Below are 20,584 nucleotides of genomic sequence, written 5' to 3' on the forward strand. Positions count from 1 at the left end.
CCATAAATGGTGAACATCGCTCGTGACGGTACATGTTTTACAGCATCAATAGTAACTGGTAATGGCGCCTTGCTAGGTCGTAGCAAATGACATAGCTGAAGGCTATGCTAACTATCGTCTCGGCAAATGAGAGCGTATTTTGTCAGTGAAACATCGCTAGCAAAGTCGGCTGTACAACTGGGCGAGTGCTAGGAAGTCTCTCTAGACCTGCCGTGTGGCGGCGCTCGGTCTGCAATCACTGATAGTGGCGACACGCGGGTCCGACGTATACTAACGGACCGCGGCCGATTTAAAGGCTACCACCTAGCAAGTGTGGTGTCTGGCGGTGACACCACAGAGACCATGTAGAAAAATACTGTACTAATGTAAACAAAAGTTGATTGATATTGTCGCCAAATTGTAATTCTTACGGATATGTTCTGGAAAACAATATAGGGAATTACTTATTGAAAGACGCTCGTAAATGTGTATTTATTTCGTTGAAATTGTAGGTGTTCTGAATCTGGTGCTGTCTTTGTACTGTTCAGTGAAGTCGTTAAAATCACGTTGAGTGATCGTGTCAGTTAAAAAATAAAATGGTCTCATTACAGCGACTGGTATTTCATGAGTGGTAAAGCGCTCTCTGCAATTTGATTCAAATTTCCTGAAGCAGCAACTGCAGAAAAATAGGACCAATACAGCTGTTTGTATTCTTATGCAATTAATATCAATCTACTGTATGTTTATCCTAGAACCGCTAAGGAGCCGCAGAGTCTCATTCGGACTGAATTCCGCCAAATGCATACCACTGACCCAGGCTACGCGCAATGTTATGCTACCGCATAATCCGAAGAAACAGAATTCAAACTTCTTAAACATTAACAGCGGGGAGCAACAGATACGTGTATCTGTTAAGATTCGGCCAGCTGTACACCGCTGTGTCGGAGTGCTGAGTGTTCCTCATGGTGATAGTTCAGCCATAACTAGGGAAACTTTGTCTCAAGTCCCAAATTTACTTTCCCTCACTTGAGTTAAAACCGCCTCTGGTAACAACACCAGCACTGGTACTCGGAAGATAATGGAAAAGAAAGGACCTGGCGCTGCCGGCCCTTCACCAGCTTAATTAACCAGCTACCAGCTGCCGGAGCCGGAAATAGGTCTTCAGAAATTTTATTGCTGGTCCTTTGTAGGATATGATTACTGGACGAATAGATGACTTAGCGTAGAGATTTTAATTATACACCTAAAGCTGCCCGATTCGTTACCGTTGCACGTATATGCAACCGGTCGCTGGACTGCCAATGTAATGTTACGATTCTTTATTCCTTCGTGTGTATGTATGTTTGAACTGTATCCAGAATGGCAGACTACGGTACCATATTCGGCTCTCTTTGAAGTATAGATAACATTCAGGTCCAAACGAGAAAGTCAACGAGAGAGCTCTGAAGGGCCATATATCACACAAAATGTTGTCAAACTTATAGAGAGTGCTAGGAACTTCTGTTCAGGCGATGATGTGTCATTATTAACACGGGAAGTCCACAGCATTACGCTCTTTATAAATTTTGCACAGCACTTTATGATATAACGAACCAGTTTGATATTTTCTACGTCACATTCAGGTTGCAGTTGACAAATCGATGTATGAAAGTTATTTAAGACAGCACGCCGCTGTATACTCTCAATGGTACTGGAAACTTGTATTTTGTAACGTACTGTCATTGGCTGTCTGGAAGAAGCTAAGAAATTTTAAAAGGGCGAGATGTATGATAAAGTGTTCTACAATATGAAAACGACCATCTTTCTTTTAAGAATAGGCATATTCTAGGAAGAACGATAGAAAATTGCATTAATATAATGTAATTTTCATCTCACTACGTGTCTCTTACATGATAACATGAGCGTCAGATAGAACGTTCAGACATTCAGTGGTTCATTAACTTTTGGTACGTGAAGGAGGAGTTTTAGATCTGTACCTTTGCCTCACAAAGAACTGTGCTACAGTAGCATAAATTTGTTTTACATTTTTATGTTACCATCATATTAAAAATTTGATATCTACTTCCACGAAAGATTCAAGCTGTAAAAGGAAGAGGTTAGTGGAGGGCGAACTAGTCTAGACGTTCGTTACCAAGCCCGATCACCAGTCAAAGCCTTAAAATGTTTAAGGATCTAACAATAGATTCTAAGCGATTTTGAAAATCTTCTAATCTATTTCTGAGTGCAAAGTAGCTGTGAGTTGAATGATGTTATAAAAAAAAAACCACACATGCATGTTGCATATACAGAAACGATGTGTCGTTTACGGATAATGGAAATTCAATACTTACGACTTTTAGCCGAATGTTTCGCTATATTACTTGCGATCGTCTCCTTGGGCTAGCGACAACCGGTCACAAAAACTGATTTGAAGGCACCGGTCGTTGATACGCGTGCCATAAGAGTGTCCTCAGAGCGAAAGATTTAACCCTTCCTCCAGAGGGTGACTTACTGGGTGTTTTACTCGCTGGCAGGAACTTCTTGGTGATGTATCATTTGAAGGCACCGGTCGTTGATACGCGTGCCATAAGAGTGTCCTCAGAGCGAAAGATTTAAGCCTCCCTCCAGAGGGTGACTTACTGGGTGTTTTACTCGCTGGCAGGAACTTCTTGGTGATGTATCATAGCTGTCACTCGTTTGCGCATAACCATGTCATATACCATAGATACAGGCTCCAAGCTACTTTCTGTCTAGGCCGTGCTTCCCCAAGACCAATGAAAGAGCATGGTTGTGTTGGTAGTGATGCGGGAGCGGAGACGTTTAACCACCATCTGATCCAGTTACGTGCAGACCGAGATGGCCCAGACACTGGACCCGTATTCGGGGGCAACAAGACTAAATTCACGTTTTGTTGTGTCCGTAAATCACTTAAGGTGAATCCAGCTATGGAACTTTCATCAGGTACGGAATGTTTCCTTTATCATCGTTGTCCAACTAAGCTGAAGCGCAACGAGAGGAGTGTCACATGATATTTTATAGTATTAAAATTCAACCTTTCTTCCTTCCTGTGACAGAGCTACTTTAGACGTAAACGAGATAAGGCCGTGACTGATAGTGATTTGCAAGTCTGATGTTGAACGTTCTGTACGCCTCGTAGAGCGATGTGACGTCTAAAGTTCGGTCCCACCGGACCTAATGTACCAGGTGGTTACGATTGCTATGCAGCTACTCGTACAGGTTCAGTTAGGGCGGTAATTATCGTATGGCAGCGAAACTTGGTAGATATTCTGATGCGTTAATGCGGAACGGAATTATGCTAGAAAAAAATTAGTTCCAATTTTGGTTACCAGGGACGTATCTGATGCTGTGAATGCAAGAAAGACATGTAGAAACTTTCCCATACGTAATAGATTAGCAACGGGACGTGGACAGAAAAGGTCAAACAAATGAGGAAGGCATAATGTCGATATTATTAACCGCCAGTTACACAATGAATTAAATATGAGCACCATAGACATAGACGAGATGCTCTACAGTGCCAGATTTGCACATCGTGGCTAAAACTGGAACTAATTTTTTTCCAAGGTATATCAGTTTTACGTAAACGCATTGGAATATATATATACCATGTTTCAGTGCCGTACGATTATTACAGCGCCGGCCGCTGTGACCGAGCGGTTCAGTCTGCAACCACGCGACCGCTACGGTCGCAGGTTCGAATCCTGCCTCGGACATGGGTGTATGTGATGTCCTTAGGTTAGTTAGGTTTAAGTAGTTCTAAGTTATAGGGGACTGATGACCTCAGATGTTAAGTCCCATAGTGCTCAGAGCCAATTGAAGCATTTTTTACAATTACAGCAGACAGTCGACCTCTGTTTGTAGCTATACTTTGATTACAACCACGCAGCACTTCCTGTCGTGCTTCAGTTCGTGAAGGTTGTTAGCCAACTGACTTCTACATCATGTAATGCACCGTAACCATATTGCTCTTTGCTTTTTCCGTTATTCTGTACTACGAGTCTTCTGCTTAGACCCTACTGGAGGAACAAGCTTCCCTGTTGGAGTAATGAAAATTGAACGTCTACCTATACATTGGACGTGGCCTGCATTTTTAAAGCTATTTTATACGTCTGGCATGGTTGATTGATCCTATTTGTCCACTAGCTGAATTCGACTTGAGAAAAGGCAAGCAGTGGTTCAGTGACTCTCTGCTATACTTCACTTCTATTCTAAAGGTTCCGTTCTTTGGATGAACTAGAGAAGCAGCAAAAAAAGTGAACCTCACTACCCTGCACTGAAGTGTGCCGTGGCTGCCGTACTGTTTCAGGGTGGCCAGCGATGGCGCCAGCGGTGGTGGCGCCAGCTATGATGCCGCATCCTGCCTGGGGGCGGCAAGTCGGTCCATCCCCCAGGGTTGCCGGCGTCGTCGCGGGACACCATGGAGGGTAAGACAACCGCAGTCACTGCTACACTGAGCTTCGTTTTCCCGTCTTGGCTTTCCATATCACAAGAGTTTCCCCATTTTGCAGTAATAAAAATTGTTCTCGATCAGAATTTATACTACCGTATTTCAAGACTGAAAAAATTTTGTGATGTGGAGAGAGACATTCAGGCAGATGCAAAAGAATGCAGTGCCGAAATAGGATCGTCCACTAGCCCAACCCAACGAGATAGACTAATAGCAGGTTGCTACATTTATTCAAAGACTGGCAGCAAATTTTACCAAATTTCATTTGGGTTAATTGTGATTCCACACTCTGAGGCATAAAGGACGACGGACAACAAAGGAATTATCCGAGTGGGACGAAAATCGGTAGATGTGATTGTGCATGTACAGGCAAACAAGTGATTACAATTTCAGAAAAAAATACATGATGTACTCAAAACAAAGAGCTTCAGTATCTCTCAGCAGGACATCCAACACCTCCGTCAATCAACGCCAAGCCGAATTAACTGCTTGGACCAACGCGTTATTGACTTGTTCAATATGTGAAGCTCTTTCTCTTGAATAAATTGTCCAATTAATCTGAAATTGTAATCATCTTTCGGTAACTACCAGGATTGGAACTTTAATAGTGGCAACTATTTATTGCCCGCATCTCGTGGTCGTGCGGTAGCGTTCTCGCTTCCCACGCCCGGGTTACCGGGTTCGATTCCCGGCGGGGTCAGGGATTTTCTCTGCCTCGTGATGGCTGGGTGTTGTGTGCTGTCCTTAGGTTAGTTAGGTTTAAGTAGTTCTAAGTTCTAGGGGACTGATGACCATAGATGTTAAGTCCCATAGTGCTCAGAGCCATTTGAACCATTTGAACTATTTATTTATAGCTCGTACAAAATAGATACGTGTTTCAAAGTTTTACTGACCTTCGAAGTAGTCACCAGCATTGTGTATAACCCGTTTCCTGCGATGTGGAAGTTGTAGGATACTCTTAGCAGTGTCAGCTGTGTTGACAGTTCGAGCGGCGCAGTCTATTGCCCGACGAATTTGTAGCAGTTCTGAAGCGAATGCCGTGAAGTGTTTCCTTCAGTTTAAAAATCGAGTTGAACTCACGAGGGCTTAAATCAGGGGAGTGCAGTAGGTGTTATAGCACTTATCATCCCCATCAGTCAAAAAATCAGTAACAGCTTTCACTGTACGTGCTTGAGCATTGTCCTGCAAAATGATGGTCAGGTCATGCAGAAAGTGTCAACACTTCCGTCTCTATGTTGTTCATTGTTGGAATACAACCTATGACCAGCTCTACATAACAGTGGAGAAACTGATAGAAACCGATCTGGGGGAAGATCAATTTGTGTTTCGGAGAAATGAAGGAACACGCAATGCAGTGCTGACCATACTACTTATCTCAGAAGATAGGATAAAGAAAGATAAACCTACGTTTATAGCATTCGTAGATACAGAGAAAGCTTTGAATGTAATACGCTTTTAGACATTGTGAAGGTAACGACGATAAAAAATAGGGAACGAAAGATTATTAACAATCTGTAGAGAAACCAGACTCCAGTTGTAAGAGTCGAAGGATATGAAAGGGAAGCACTGGTTGAACAGAGTGCGAGACACTGTAGTAGCCTATCTCTCTCATTTTTTACAATGAGCAAACAATAATGGAAACCAAGGAGAAAGTCGGGAAGGGGATTAGTCACGGGGAAGAATTAAAAAATCTGAGGTTGACGTTTTTCTGTCAGAGACGTCACAGGATTTGGAAGAGATTGATCGGATTGCATTGTGTCTTTAAAATGAATTAGAAGATGACTATCAACAAAAGTAAAACAAAGGTAATATAATGCAGCCGAATTAAATCGGGCAGGAATTAGACTAGGAAAAGAGATACTAAAATCAGTGGATCAGTTTTGCCATTTGGGCAGCAGAATGATTGATGATGGTCAAAGTAGAGACAATGTAAAACGCTGACTGGCAATAGCACGAAAAGCCGCCCTGAAAGAGACGAATTTGTTAACATCAAATAGAAATTTAAATGTTAGAGAATATTTTATGAATGTATTTGTCTGGAGTGTAACGTTGTACGGAAGTGGAACATGGGCGATAACCATTAAAGACAAGAACAGAACAGACGCTTTTGAAGTGTTGTGCTATACAAGAATGCTGAAGATCAGGTGGGTATATCCAGTAACTAATGTGGAGGTACTGAGTCGAAAAGGGAAAAAACGGAATTTATGCACAACTGAATTGGTAATGGAGGAAATTGTGGGGAGGTGCCGGACTACAAAATCAGAAGTTTTTTCTGTCACTGATTACTAATGTCATCTCAGGCAATGCTTAGTGTTCGTGAAAAATACCAAACTTCACAGTTTTTCAGGTTCCACGATAAACTGTATGTCCCAGTAAAACTACCTGGGTAAATTACTGTAGTTACAAGTCAGAGAAAGATTAGGGCATACTCCTTGTAATAGGATGACGCCTAGTAAAGCAAGGTAGTCTTTAAACCCAACTTGAGGTTGAGAACGACTTCACTTTATCTTTATCGAGGGATGCTAACTTGGAGAGTAGTAAGCCCATCATCCTTGCAGTTCTTACTGATTCACGCTGCAGCAATTGAATCTGCTGATATCATCTGTTTGGTACCAGACGTTAGAAGTGCGTCTGTTGATGCCAGTGCCACATATATACCATAGACTTCCTTTCTATATTGGCGTCTGTACACATTGTGGCATATAGGAGAATGCACGGCACATATGACGCCCTCATTTGTTTATAAGACGTACTGTGTTTCGTCATTTGCAAAAACCGTGTTTTACAATTTGCAGTATAGGGTCAGGTTATTAGCAAACAGCTGCCTATACATATACTATAATCAGTTGCGCTCAATTTTTTTGTACATGACCAGCTACAAGCAAAACATTGCTTAAGATGCAGTTGATTACGTATTCTGGTATGTATTACTGTCAATGACGACCGGCTCATGTCATTATTCCCGCTTTAAGGCACCAGTCTTCCCTTGGTTTCGTATCGTCTTCCATCTCTTCATATCTGGTGATAAATTTCCCATACTTGCACTGTCATCACATTCAACATAATAAAATCTCTGTTTTAATTCTAACCTTCGTTTGCCACTATAAAGTATATTGGTGACAGTGTTTTGCCACTATGACTTACTGAACTGATTTTTGGGTGACATTCATATGTGTCAACTGTGTTTCTTGACTTATTGGCCGGCCGCGGTGGCCGTGCGGTTCTAGGCGCTACAGCCTGGAGCCGCGCGACCGCTACGGCCGCAGGTTCGAATCTTGCCTCGGGCATGGATGTGTGTGATGTCCTTAGGTTAGTTAGGTTTAAGTAGTTCTAAGTTCTGGGGGACTGATGACCTCAGAGGAGAGGAGGAGGAGGAGATTAGTGTTTAACGTCCCGTCGACAACGAGGTCATTAGAGACGGAGCGCAAGCTCGGGTGAGGGATGGATGGGGAAGGAAATCGGCCGTGCCCTTTCAAAGGAACCATCCCGGCATTTGCCTCAAGCGATTTAGGGAAATCACGGAAAACCTAAATCAGGATGGCCGGAGACGGGATTGAACCGTCGTCCTCCCGAATGCGAGTCCAGTGTGCTAACCACTGCGCCACCTCGCTCGGTGATGACCTCAGAAGTTAAGTCCCATAGTGCTCAGAGCCATTTGAACCATTTCTTGACTTATTGAACTGATTTTTGGGTGACATTCACGTGTGTCAGCAACTATGTTTCTTGGTACTGCAATTACTACTACATTCTTTTGAGGTCCGAGAGTATTTCGCCTTTCTCATGTATCTTACACACGAGATGGAACAGTTTTGTCAAAGCTGACTCTCCCAGTGGTGTCAATAATTCGTAGGGAATGTCGTCTACTCCTTGGGCTTTGTTTCGAGCTAAGTTTCCGTATCAAGTCTCCCATCTTATCTTCAACTGCTTCGTTTTCTCTTTCTATACCCTCGTGTAGTGCTTCTACAGTTCTTTTATCCAAAGGTCTCTTTAATTTTTCTATAGGCGGCACCTGTTCTTTCCCTAGTTATGCATGCTTCTACAGCCTCGCACTTCTTCTCTAGCCATGCCTTAGCAGCCGTTTTGCACCTTCTGTCAATCTCACTTTTTTGACGTCTGATTTGCCTTTCATTTGCTTCCTTTGTTGTATTTTTATCTTTTCTCATTTTAATTCACTGTTTATTGCGCTATTCAGGGATTTCTACAACACCTTATGATCTTTCTTACCTATTTCATCCTCTTCTGTCTTTACTATAGCATCTCATGAAGCTACTCATTCGTCTTTATTGTATTTCTCTAGCCTGATTCGGTCGATCGTCTCCTAATACTGCCTCTGAAACTCTCAACAAGCTCGATTATTTAAATTTATCCAGTCCCATCTTAATTTCCTACCTTTTTTCAGTTTCTGCATTTTCAATCCGTAGTCCATCAACAATAAATTATGAACAGAATATGCATCTGTCCCTAGAAATATCTTACACTTTAATATTTAGTTTCGAATCTCTGTCTTAGCGCTATGTAATCATTCTGAATCTTTGTGTGCAGGTCTCTTCCACGCACACAGCTTGTTATGTGGTTCTCAAGCAAGTGTTAGAGATGGTTAAATTATGGTCTGTGCAAAATTCTACTAGGTGGATTCCTCTTTCAATCCTTTCCGTAGTGCATATTATCTTCTATTTTGCCTTCCTTTCATTTTCCTGCTATTGAATTACAGCGCATCACAAAAAATTTAGTCTCCCTGAACTGTGCGAATATATTTTCTGTCTTGTCACATATTCTTTTAATCATTTCCGGGGCTAATTCTCATATAAACTTGTGCCAGTACGATGGGACTTCCCTTCATTCTGTCTTCGCTACAACAATGCTTTTACCATACTCTTATAGCAGCTTATCCACATTCCTAATTTCTTAGCCATTATTAGACCTGCTCTTTCATTACTCTATTTGATTTTGTACGGTATGCTCACCTGACCAGAAATATTGTTTTCCGGCCAACGAACTTCCCAAAGTCTCACAATATTTAACTTAGACGCACTTATTTCCCTTTTTAAATTTTCTAACCTTTCTACCCGATTAAGAAATCTAACATTGCAAGCTCCGATCCATAGATCCCAAATTCGGTTTTCCCTGATGATGTCATCCTCTTGAATAGTCATGCCCGGAAACCCGAATGGGAGACTGCTTTACGAACGGAATATTTTACGCGAGATGATGGCATGATCTTTTAATCAAGCAGTAGAAGTGAATGCCCTTATTGTCAGCCGTTGTCAATAGGAGTGCATCGAAGCCATGTCGGCTAGCATTACTAGGCCACATTAGTCTATCATCCAGCCTATTGCCAGTGCAACTACTAAAAAGGCTGCTTCTCTTCAGAAACCACGGGTTTTCTAGCCTCTGCACAGATACAGTCCCGTTGTCTATGCACCTACGTTCCGGCTGTCAGTATCGCTGAGGCACGCAAGACTCTCCACCTCAGCATGGTCTATGGTTCCTGGGGGACAGCCCCTCCTACTGAGATAGTATTACATTGTTGGGCATTAAATTTGCAACAACAGGAAGGGCATAAAATAACGAAATAATAATTACTGTGCATATACAGTACAATAGGAAGAAAACATGGCTAAATTTCTAAGTACACAGGGTGCGAACTTTATATACAGAGCTCCCACCTCAGGCAGCAACAGTGATTCTAGTCAGGCTGGACATCGACATGTTTGTCCTCTTGGGAACTCAAACATGGATATGTCCATCTTGATGCTGTGCTCATAACCGGGACTCGTTTGAAAAGATATTTTGGTGCCACTCATGTGTGCATTGTTGTCGTCATACGCGCCATTGTAGGCGCGCCTCTCTCTACTGTCGCATCAGGGGAAGCCGCAAGCATCGTAGGCTTTCCGACAGTCCAGGCTGTTCCAGACGTCTCCGCACTGCTGATTCTTTTCTTATTCCAAACAAAACCATTCCTAGACTGAAGTTACGTGACGTAGATTTGCAATGCTGGAAGACCGAGCGAACAATATATTTGTCCTGCACCGCGCTAGTCGCGATGCGTATGACCCTTCGGTACTCATCGATTCTACGTTCACATGACGGTCATAGGAAACTGACCAACGCGGGGAACAACATCGTGGAACGGTAATCTGCAGTCTCGGCAGGCGAAAATTCTACTGTTATGGAATTCCGACACGTGCTGGTACAGGTTTCACCATCTCACACGATCTTCTCACAGACAAACAACGTTCAACTTCGATTCCTGAACGAGAAACCCTCTGCGTTTTCTTTCCTTATATATAGATGGCGTAAGTATGGTAGAGGTGCAGTGCAGTGCAGTGCATGGGGACAGTTAAACATCGGGCGACGCATCGCATCCGGTGGGTACCCATTCCAAAAAACAGACATCGAGAAAGATTGCAAGATCTTGGTAGCCAGCAGCCGTGTTATCAGTACAGACCTGTAATATGATACGCAGCAGCTGATAAGCAGTAACTGAGACACCTGAGTGGGAGGGATTCACTCTGGAGCTGGGCAGCATAGGGAGAGGTTGTAGGCGGCGTCTATTTGTTAGTAACAAATTACGTACACTCATGTCACTTGAGGTCTGTTTGTAAATAACAGTTTCTTATTAACAAACAGACACAGGCAATAACATCTCCTATGTTGCCTAGCTCCAGAATGAATCCTCCTCCCCCCCCCTCCCCCCACTAATGTCCCATTTGTAAAAGATAAAGTTGGGGAGGAAGAGAGGGTGCTTCATCCTCAATGGTCCAGGGGAGGGAACGGGTTTCCTGCTTGCCAATTGTATACCACTGTACCACTATAGAGTTACGTCATGACCTTGAATATAACCCACTCAACTGCCGAACACCTTGTGGGCTGAGGGGCTTCCTATGGGTGACTGTTATTAAATCCCAGTGGTTCGCTGAGGGAATAGTGGGGATGACTTTGAATGTAAGTCGTCCAAGTGGGAAACCTGACACCGGAAGTAAGGAACGCCTAGCTGCTTAGAACTCTACTTGCTATTCTACTACTTCTCAGCTGCAGCGTATCATGTCAAAATACTGTACTGAAGACACGGCTACTGGTTAGCGAGATCCTCCAACTTTTCTCCATGTCTGTCAAAGTGCTTTAGAAAGGATGTATCGCCCAATGTTTACCTGTACTAGTTCGAATGGCTCTAAGCACTATGGGACTTAACTTCTGAGGTCATCAGTCCCCTAGACTAACTAACCTAAGGACATCACACACATCCATTCCCGAGGCAGGATTCGTACCTGCGACCGTAGCACCAGCGCGGTTCCGGACTGAAGCGCCTAGAACCGCTCGACCACAGTGGCCGGCCACCTGTACTAGTACCGACACTGCTATTGTACTGGCGTAACTTCTGTCTACTTTGTACTGTTGTGATGAAGTGCTAATCATCTAGTTATCCAATCATTTGGTTGGTATACTTGATGTGAATTTGACATTTGTTGCAGGCCGGCTTTGCAGATGTGTATTCGTGACTCTACTGTGACTGGTTGCGCTGGTCTTCCTCATAAGTATAACATCGCAGTATTTTAGAGCTAGAAATTGTACTTCTGAACGTAGGTACTTCCTTCATCCCGGCCTATATGGCGCTCATCACGGTGGAGCGATTCTCGGGCCCCACGGCTTGGTCGCTCATCACGGAGGGAAAATAAAGGGCCTGCACGGGCTGGCAGCGCACCACGGAGGCATCGTGAAGGGCCTGCACGGCCTGGCCGCCCACCACGGCGGGCTCTACAAGAACTTCCACGGCGGGCTGGTGGAGCACCACGGGGGGCTGCTCAAGGGCCACCACGGGCTGGCCCAGCACCACGGGGGGCTCATCAAGACGCCGCTGGGCCTGCTCAGCAAGCACGGCGGCGGCCTGCTGCTGCACGCCAGGGACGCCGCAGCCTCCCAGCCGACGCCGACGGGCGGGCAGCCGGCCGCGCAGGAGCCGCTCCACAGTGCGCGGTAGGTACCGCAGCCCGGCGCCACTCCCACTTTGACATACTACACTGCAAATGTCGGGCAGCTCATACACCTTCCTCTGACTACACACACACAAATATCCTTTCACGTAAACTAGACTTACAATTTATTTTGTTGACGTACTGTTCGAGAATTAAATTCTGACCCAATTTTCTGAAGGTTTCTCTCGGTTGTAAATTTTTTAACTGGAGATCCCTTCCCAAATATTCCCAACTGGGACACCATTTACACCGCTAATACGTTGCCTGTTATTTGGCTGAAAAGTCAGTGACTGTACAACACTTCATTATTAGAATGATAGAATGATAGAATGTCAAAAGGATATAAAAAATTTTGGCCAGGTGCGAGTAAGACTCAAGCTCTAAATGTTGCGCACAACTGAATTATGTATGTAGACAGTTCATCCATCCTGGGAGTCGAGAATTCCGACGATTTTTGCCTGTTATCGTCATTGATACTGGCAAGATATCGGTGCCAGGGATTCCAAGACTTTCGAAAATACGAGGGTTATTCGGAAAGTATGGAGCGATCGGTCGTGAAATGGAAAATACAGTGAAAATCTGATGAAGCTTTGCACAGATGTATTGGGCAATGCGTCTAGTATGCCCATCGACCGCATCATGTCACTCTTTTCAGTTCTGAGCTCACAGTGAGAACGTAAAGATGGCTAGAAATTAGCGTCTCCCGCCAAGTAAGAGGGCCTGGCGAGAGATTTAGCCTGAAGTTATGCAATCCACATAACATAACTATCATGCGGTTCGTTCTACACGACATTTCTCAGCCGCACTCTGCAGGGGCAATGAAGATGCTGTTGCAGCGTTTTCGATGGGAAGTGTTTAATCACCCACAATACAGCCCGTAATTGGCTACCCCTGAGGTTCAAATGAAGCGCGCTGGCTATGAAGACAATATTTTGACACAAACAACGAGCTGCAGTCCAGAGTAGAAAATTGTCGAAAAGCACTGGTGGCTGTCTTCTATAACGAGGGAATTGAAAGGTTGGTACAAAACTGTGACAGATGTCTAAGTCTGAGCGGCGACTGTGTAGAGAAGTAGCTGGAAGGTGTAGCTAACTGTTGCAAATAAAACAGTTTTGATTTTCACTGTGGTTTCCATTTAGCGACTTTCCGAATGGCCCTCGTATTTGAAGTCGAATGACAAATGACAAAACGTTTTCGTGTAATGTAATTACAAATTCACAGTTTTGGATTTTGCCCTTCATTTGTACAGTCAAACCGTGTTTCTTGCGAAATTTCATGATTCTAGGCCAACGGGAAATATCCTATAGCTTTTGATGACTGAGATTGCGAGTATCAAAATATGTAACACAAATGGCTGTATCTTTTGTTTGCATTGACTTAAAAGCCTACATTTATCACACCGCCAAAGTACCATACACCTTAGTATTTAACTCTCGTTCCTGAGAAAATATGGTCTTAGCACACAGAGTGACGGTCGGATATTAACTGGCAAAAAACTTTTTCGGGTCATACAACTGCAAATTAGCACTTTTCGGATTTTTTTCTGTAGTGCCCTGACTTCGTCGCGCCGTATGACGGGCGACAGTCAGGTTGGTATACCACGGCTGTCCAGGCCGTCTCTAGATACGTCTTCACTGGATACTGAGGCTCAGTTCGAAGCGGGACTCATCACTGGAGGCAGTTTTACTCCAGTCAATGAGATTCCAGATCAAAGACATGTCTGGAGACGCCCCGGAGAGCGCTGGAATACCAACCTGACTGTCGCCTGCCATATGACTCGACAACCAGGAATGATGGTCTGGGGAGCCATTTCTTTTCATAGCAGAGACGTCGACGATATTCTACGTTCCGTTTTGTTCCTCTTCATTGAAAGCCATCCTAGGCTTATGTTTCAGCAAGATAATGTCCACTCGCACACGACGAGAGTCCACTGGCTGTCTTCGTGTTTCACAAATCTTGCCTTAGCCAACAAGGTCGCCGGATCTCTCACCAACTGTGAACGTTTGGAGCATTATGTACTGCGTTATCCAACCAGCTACCGATTTTGGTGTTATAATTCACCAATTGGACAGAATATGGCACTACACCCCGCAGGAGAGTCTTCAACAACTCTATCAATAAATGCCAAGCCGAAAAATAGTTTCAGTTACGTCTTGTCGCGGTTTTCCATCTATCTCGGCGAGTGCAGGTTGGTTCCCCTTATTCCGCCTCAGTTACACTGCGTCGGTGACTGCTGCGCAAATACCGTTTCTATGTACTCGTACACCATAATTATGCAACCACGCAAACATTTGGGGTTACACTCATCAGGTATGAGACGTTCCTGGGGGGAGGGGCGGGGGTGTAAATTGTGGGGCCGAGCCCCACGATAACCCTAGGTTCGGTGTTGGGCGGCGGTGGCGTGAGTGGACTGCTGTGGCCTTTTGTGGAGTTGTGGACCACTGAGGACTACGGCGGGACGAAGGCTCTCCGTCGCTCCTAGATCCCCAGTTTAATGCATACATACATACAAGCGAAATTCAACACTATTGCATGGCACCGGAGTTGCGAAGTCTTTGAAGCTTCCTGAACGAGCAGATCAGTCACTCACTCCGAACGCGATATTCGCAACACACTTAAAAAGTCTTTTCCGCTCCAGAGGGCCACCAACATGACTCCCACACCCAGGAGGGCAATCGGCTGACTCCGCAGTTTCGCTAACTCCGAACAGCTAAACAAAATTGTTTTAACATTCATGCCTTTCGCCGAATGAAACTTAGGAGCAGAATGTTCTTTCGGAATCAAGAAAAAAGGAATTAAAGACTTTAGATGCCAGTCGCCACCGATTTATATCAATGATACAAGTTGAAAATTTGTGCCGAAGTTGCGATTCGAGCCGGTGTTTCCTGCTTACTACGCAGATGCGCTGACAGCTACTCCAGCTAGTCACACTGATCACCACAAACTGTACAGGTTACCCTAGCAGGTTTCTCATCAAATCCAGATTATCCACACACTACAGACGTAGCGCCCCTTGCCCATTACCCTCATTACTCGCACATTTCGCAGAATCCCATAAGAGTTCGAGCTTGGTGTACATGCACTGAAGGGATCATTGGCCATCATCGCCTGAATTACATATATGGTGTCTGTCTGAAAGACTGGCTTCAGTGCAGATGTACACAAACTCGAAGTCTTATGGAAATTGGCGAGATGCCGTGAGTTATGAGGGGTGAGGTGTAAGTTGAGAATTTGGGTCTGACAGGAAGCGCCCTAGGGCGGTCCGTGCGATTGTGGTGACTAATGTGTCCATATGGGGTAGTGGTCAGCGCATCTGCCTAGTATGTATGAGATCTGTGTTAGAATCTCAGTCCTGCACGAATTTTCAATTGACCCATTGATATAAATCAATGCCCAGTGGCAGGTAATGTCTTTAAATCCTTTGTATCTTGAATTACAAAAAGCACAGGATCTGGTGATCTAGAGATAAAGTGCGTGCTTGAAAATTGAGAGTTCACGGGACTATTGAAATTTGCACTCTGCGTTTAATCTAGTCTTCAGTTCATAAGCATGTGAGGATTCGCCACGAACGACACGTGGTTCGGATTTTGCGCTAAACTGTGGGGCCTCTTTGCCCGGTTGAATGACTGGGGCAGATTATATGACCGCAACTCGCCGAGTAGCGGCAGTTGAAAGACTTGCGCCTGGCCATTGAGCCACACGAAATTTTTGCAATTATTACAGAAGCAAGCTCGATAAGGGCAGGACCCAGATTTAGCTTCAGTAATGATATGTAACATTTTCCCCTTTGCAGTGACCCATATATCGTTTCCACTGTGAATATAGTCGTAGTGCTACGTCGATAAAAATGTCGCTGTATTGATTGTGATGAAATAAACAATCACTTAATAGATAGTGTGGAGTATCATAGCATATTACATAATGTTCTAAACACATTTTGGTCCAAAATTACTAAATAACGAACAGACATTACCTTTATTTCTCGAAGACTTGCTGACAGTGCAGTAAATATCTTTCTTTAAATTTTGTGATAAGTTCCTTTGTGACCAAACTGCTGCGGTCATCGGTCCCTAGGATTACATACTACTTAATTTAACTTACGCTAAGAACAACACACACACACACACACACACACACACACACACACACGCACACCCATGCCCGAGAGAGGACTCGAACCTCCGACGGCGGGAGCCGCGCGAACCGTGGCGCCTAGACTGCGCGGCTACCCAGCGCGACTATCTTTCTTCAACCGGGTGCCGTCACTTAATGGAAACATGCAGAAACGAAAAGAAGTGATGCACTGAAAGCACATGGTTTATAGTACGAGTGTATGATTCAATCAGGCATAGCGATTTTAGTTTGTTCACTGAGCTAAAAAAAATGGAGAGGTAGCATGTATGCTGTAGGACTGAAGAGATTCTTAAACGTATTTTAAAGTTAGCCTTTGCAAATATTAAAAATGCGTGTTTATATTACCATAAGCGTTTCGTTTTATTCATTTAAAATATCGTTAGTTACTCTTGCGTTACCTGAAATACGACAAAATATAGCACCACGTTCTCATTACAGAGAGACATGTTTAGCCATGATGTAAATCATCGCCAATGGCGCTACTAGATCTTGTCATATTTCACACCAAAAAATGTATAGTGTTCCAAACCAACGCGAAATTACGTCAAAAACATGAGAGCCAAACGCAGACATGTCCGAAAGAACAGATACCATCTTTATATATATATATAGTTAAGGCTCACCGGCCATTTGACCTTCTTCTGTGCGGATGCACAGACAGTACCAGAACTCTTACGGGAATCGGCAACAAGGCGCGAGCAATGAGTATAATGGGCAGGGGCACTATGAATATAGTGCGCGACAATAAGTTGGGAATGTGGGTCTCAGGGGAGGTGTGTCAAAGATAAGTCCCTGCAGTGGCACTATCCTCTGTGTCCTCGGTGGTTCAGATGGGTAGAGCGCCTTACATGTAAGCTGGAGATCCGGGGTTCGAGTCCCGGGCGGGACACACATTTTCAACTGTCCCCGTTGACTTATATCAACGCCTGTATGCAGCTAGGGGTGTTCATTTCATTGTAATTATTACTGAGTATTCTGAATTTTTGTAGCTTTCCTGATTTCCTCAGTATCAACCTTCAGTCTTCCATGAAATGTATTCGCAGCTGCGAATATGGATAACCATCATCTGTATAATGGAATGACAGTAGTGAAACTTTCTGCCGCACTGGGTCTCGAACCTGGTTTTCTCGCTTTTCGTGAGCGGTCACCTTACCATTTGTTATCGATTTTTTTACAGATTCTCTGACCACTTTTTTAAAAAAAAGTATTCAACTAGAAACGCGGTCAGCTTTAGGCTGTTGGAGACAGGGAGGGTAAGGACCGAAGCCTGACGCTTGATCACAATGTCTCCTCCTTTGTCCGTGAATGCGCCCTCCAATTTTATTTTCATTTATTTATTTTTATATTGTTTATTTTTATTTATTTATTTATTTATTTATCTATTTATTCACTTACTTTCTTTGTTCTTCAACTCCAAAATTTGGAATATAATTTTAATACATATTGTTTCTGTTAACAGAAAGGCACTATAACAACTTAAATAACATGAACCATCTCAACATGAAATAATTTTAAAAAATCACATTTACTTCCTGCGTCCATCTTCCACCAAACGAGTGAACTCGAACCATCCAATAACAAATAAGAGAATAGTAACTACTACAACTATATTTCTTAAACAACGACCACACTGTCAACAAAAAAGAAATCAAAATATGATGAAAAATAAATCCTGCACGCTATCCCACCCGCGCTTCCCATCTGTGGACAATGTTCATTGGTACCATGTCATAACCATTTCACCTCGTGTCAAGGTCCACTACGTGGGTCGTCTTCTGTCCGGTACACCCCAAGTGGTAGGGGGTTTTATGAAGTCACTGCGCAAGTAATTTGCGAAGAATTGTTGATAGCGAGGATTGTGCTCAAGCGTTCTACGATTATCTTGGGGATATCGCCAACAGTCAAGAACGATATTCTCATCACGGTAGAATAAATAGCAAATGGGCATGCCTTCAAACCATGTGAGGGCGTCAGTCTTCGCAGTGAGGAAATAAGTACCCTCCGCCATTAGGCTTTCCAAGTACTACTCAAGGCTCCACCCAAACATCCATATGTTGTCAACTATGTGTCTACGACCTGCACTCGTTCATTCATTATGTATGTTCTCTTACAGGGAAGACTTTTCAATTGAAAGTCGCTTGTCCGGCGTTCGCGGATAAATGCGATATTGCAGTGCTTGTGTTGTTCAGATGTACGATGAAATGCTTTCTGGACGTGCACGCATGTCCGAAGGATCTGAGCATCGTACTTCTGAACAACACAGGCACTGCAGTATCGTATTCAGTGATTCAGGTCCCATAAGCAGCAACTAATTATAGCAGACTTGTGTGTCGGTTGCAGGTCGGCAGTACCGCAGCAGTACCCGGCCTACGGCATGTACCAGCCGCACTACTTCGGGTGGAAGTCCGGCCAAGGCAAGAAGGGCGGCGGGGCGGCGCCGGCCCCGCTGCCGGCCATGCCGGGCAAGATCAAGGGCGGCGCCGATGTGGCGCTCTTCAACGCGCACGGCCACGGCTCGCAGAAGGGCCTGCAGGGCTCCACGGCGCACAAGTACAAGCACTACAACCTGGACGTGGGCTACGGCTGCCCGCCACGCGCCCGCCCGCTGCACTTGATGCACACCGACGCCGGATATGACGTCAGCCACTACACGGTGGGCGGCGCCGCCAGCGCAGGGGCCGGCGTCGCCCATGGCCTGGGCGGCACCTTCGGCCTGCTCTGAGGGCACCGTGTCGTTCTGCGCAGTCCGAGCACAAGTCTTTTACCTAAACACAGAAACTCGAGCAGTTCCGTAAGGAATGCACTAGTGGTATGAAATTTGGGGGGGGGGGGGGGAGAGGGGGGTATTTTCTTCTTCGTCAGTATTCAAATGTTTTTATTCATTGAAATCTTTAATTAAAAAAAGAACCCTAAGTCCTTCCTAATGCCATCGATATAAAGAAGAGTGTGACGATATGAGCCGTTTGCTTTGATTGCTTTTGGTCGGACAGGTACCACAGTTCCACAAAATTTCTGAAATGACGATATTTACGCTTTCTACTGCAATTATTGCTTATTTTCCACTATTGGCCAATTTCCACTATTAAGGCATTTTCAATTGGTGCTTAACGTGGCAAGATCAAAGGCACCAAACCGTCGATACACTAGCATATGGCGAGGAAACTTAGAATTTACAATTGCACACCTAACTACGTGTAAGTTCTATATTTGCCCGCCATATGCTAGTGTCTCGACAGCTTGGTGAATTGTCGTCACGCACACCACCTACCTCTCGATAATGATGTAATAGCAGAAATGGCCAACAGTGGAAAATAAACAGTAATTGAAGAAGAAGGCGTAAATGTCGTCATTTCAGACGTTCGTATCGGTTTGCAATCAAATTACGTAACAAGAAGGAGAGGGACGAGGCAGTGTTCAAAAAATTAAAGCGTAGATTGCTGTGTACCGCAATTTCGCACCGCTTTGCAGCTTAAACATCGAGTAAGAGGATGCAGAATGTACAGTCTTGGTCTTTGTAGCTGTCACAACCAATATGACACGACACCACTAAAGCCTGCCTGAATGCCGTTAAAAAGTGCTTAGTTCGACAGAAAAACGCGTTTTTGTTTCAGTATCTTAGTAGACAAAATACTCCTCCCTTCAAGTTTTATCATTTGCCTCGGAACTTATTTCCATGTTTTCAACACTTTCAGAAATATTGGAAGTGAGAAATATCAATGAGTGTACTACTAGAAGAACTACGGTGCTGTGACCTTCATAGTATCTGTATCTACTGGGCAACCGTGTGACAACTGAAAACTACTTTCCCCCATTCCCTAGATTTGTGGTCTGCCTGGAGGAATTCGCAATCGAATAATTTGGAGGGACCACTGACGATTGTGAGTGACAACATTATTACTTTCATATACTATTTGTTCTTATAAGATACACTGCCGACCTTTATGATCCTGTGTTGTCGTTGTTGTTCTGTTATTTCACGCGTCTCCAGTAGCTGCTTCGTAATAGGCCTTAGTATCTCAGACATACTTGAATGTCACGCCACAAGTTCAGT

At 44.2% G+C, this 20,584-nt stretch overlaps 1 protein-coding gene across 1 annotated transcript in view; it reads left to right on the top strand.

The window, feature by feature from the left end:
- LOC126095156 (uncharacterized) overlaps window positions 1-19,255 on the top strand; it is an 89,552-nt gene extending 70,297 nt beyond the window's left edge. Inside the window, exons 3-5 of the mRNA XM_049909916.1 lie at window positions 4,286-4,403; window positions 12,011-12,400; window positions 18,874-19,255. Of these exons, the coding sequence (XP_049765873.1) occupies window positions 4,286-4,403; window positions 12,011-12,400; window positions 18,874-19,255 (890 nt within the window). The remainder of the gene's footprint in view (window positions 1-4,285; window positions 4,404-12,010; window positions 12,401-18,873) is intronic.
- Window positions 19,256-20,584: the final 1,329 nt, after the last annotated feature.

This window comes from Schistocerca cancellata, chromosome 1 (assembly GCF_023864275.1).
Source record: "Schistocerca cancellata isolate TAMUIC-IGC-003103 chromosome 1, iqSchCanc2.1, whole genome shotgun sequence".
NCBI lineage: Eukaryota > Metazoa > Arthropoda > Insecta > Orthoptera > Acrididae > Schistocerca > Schistocerca cancellata.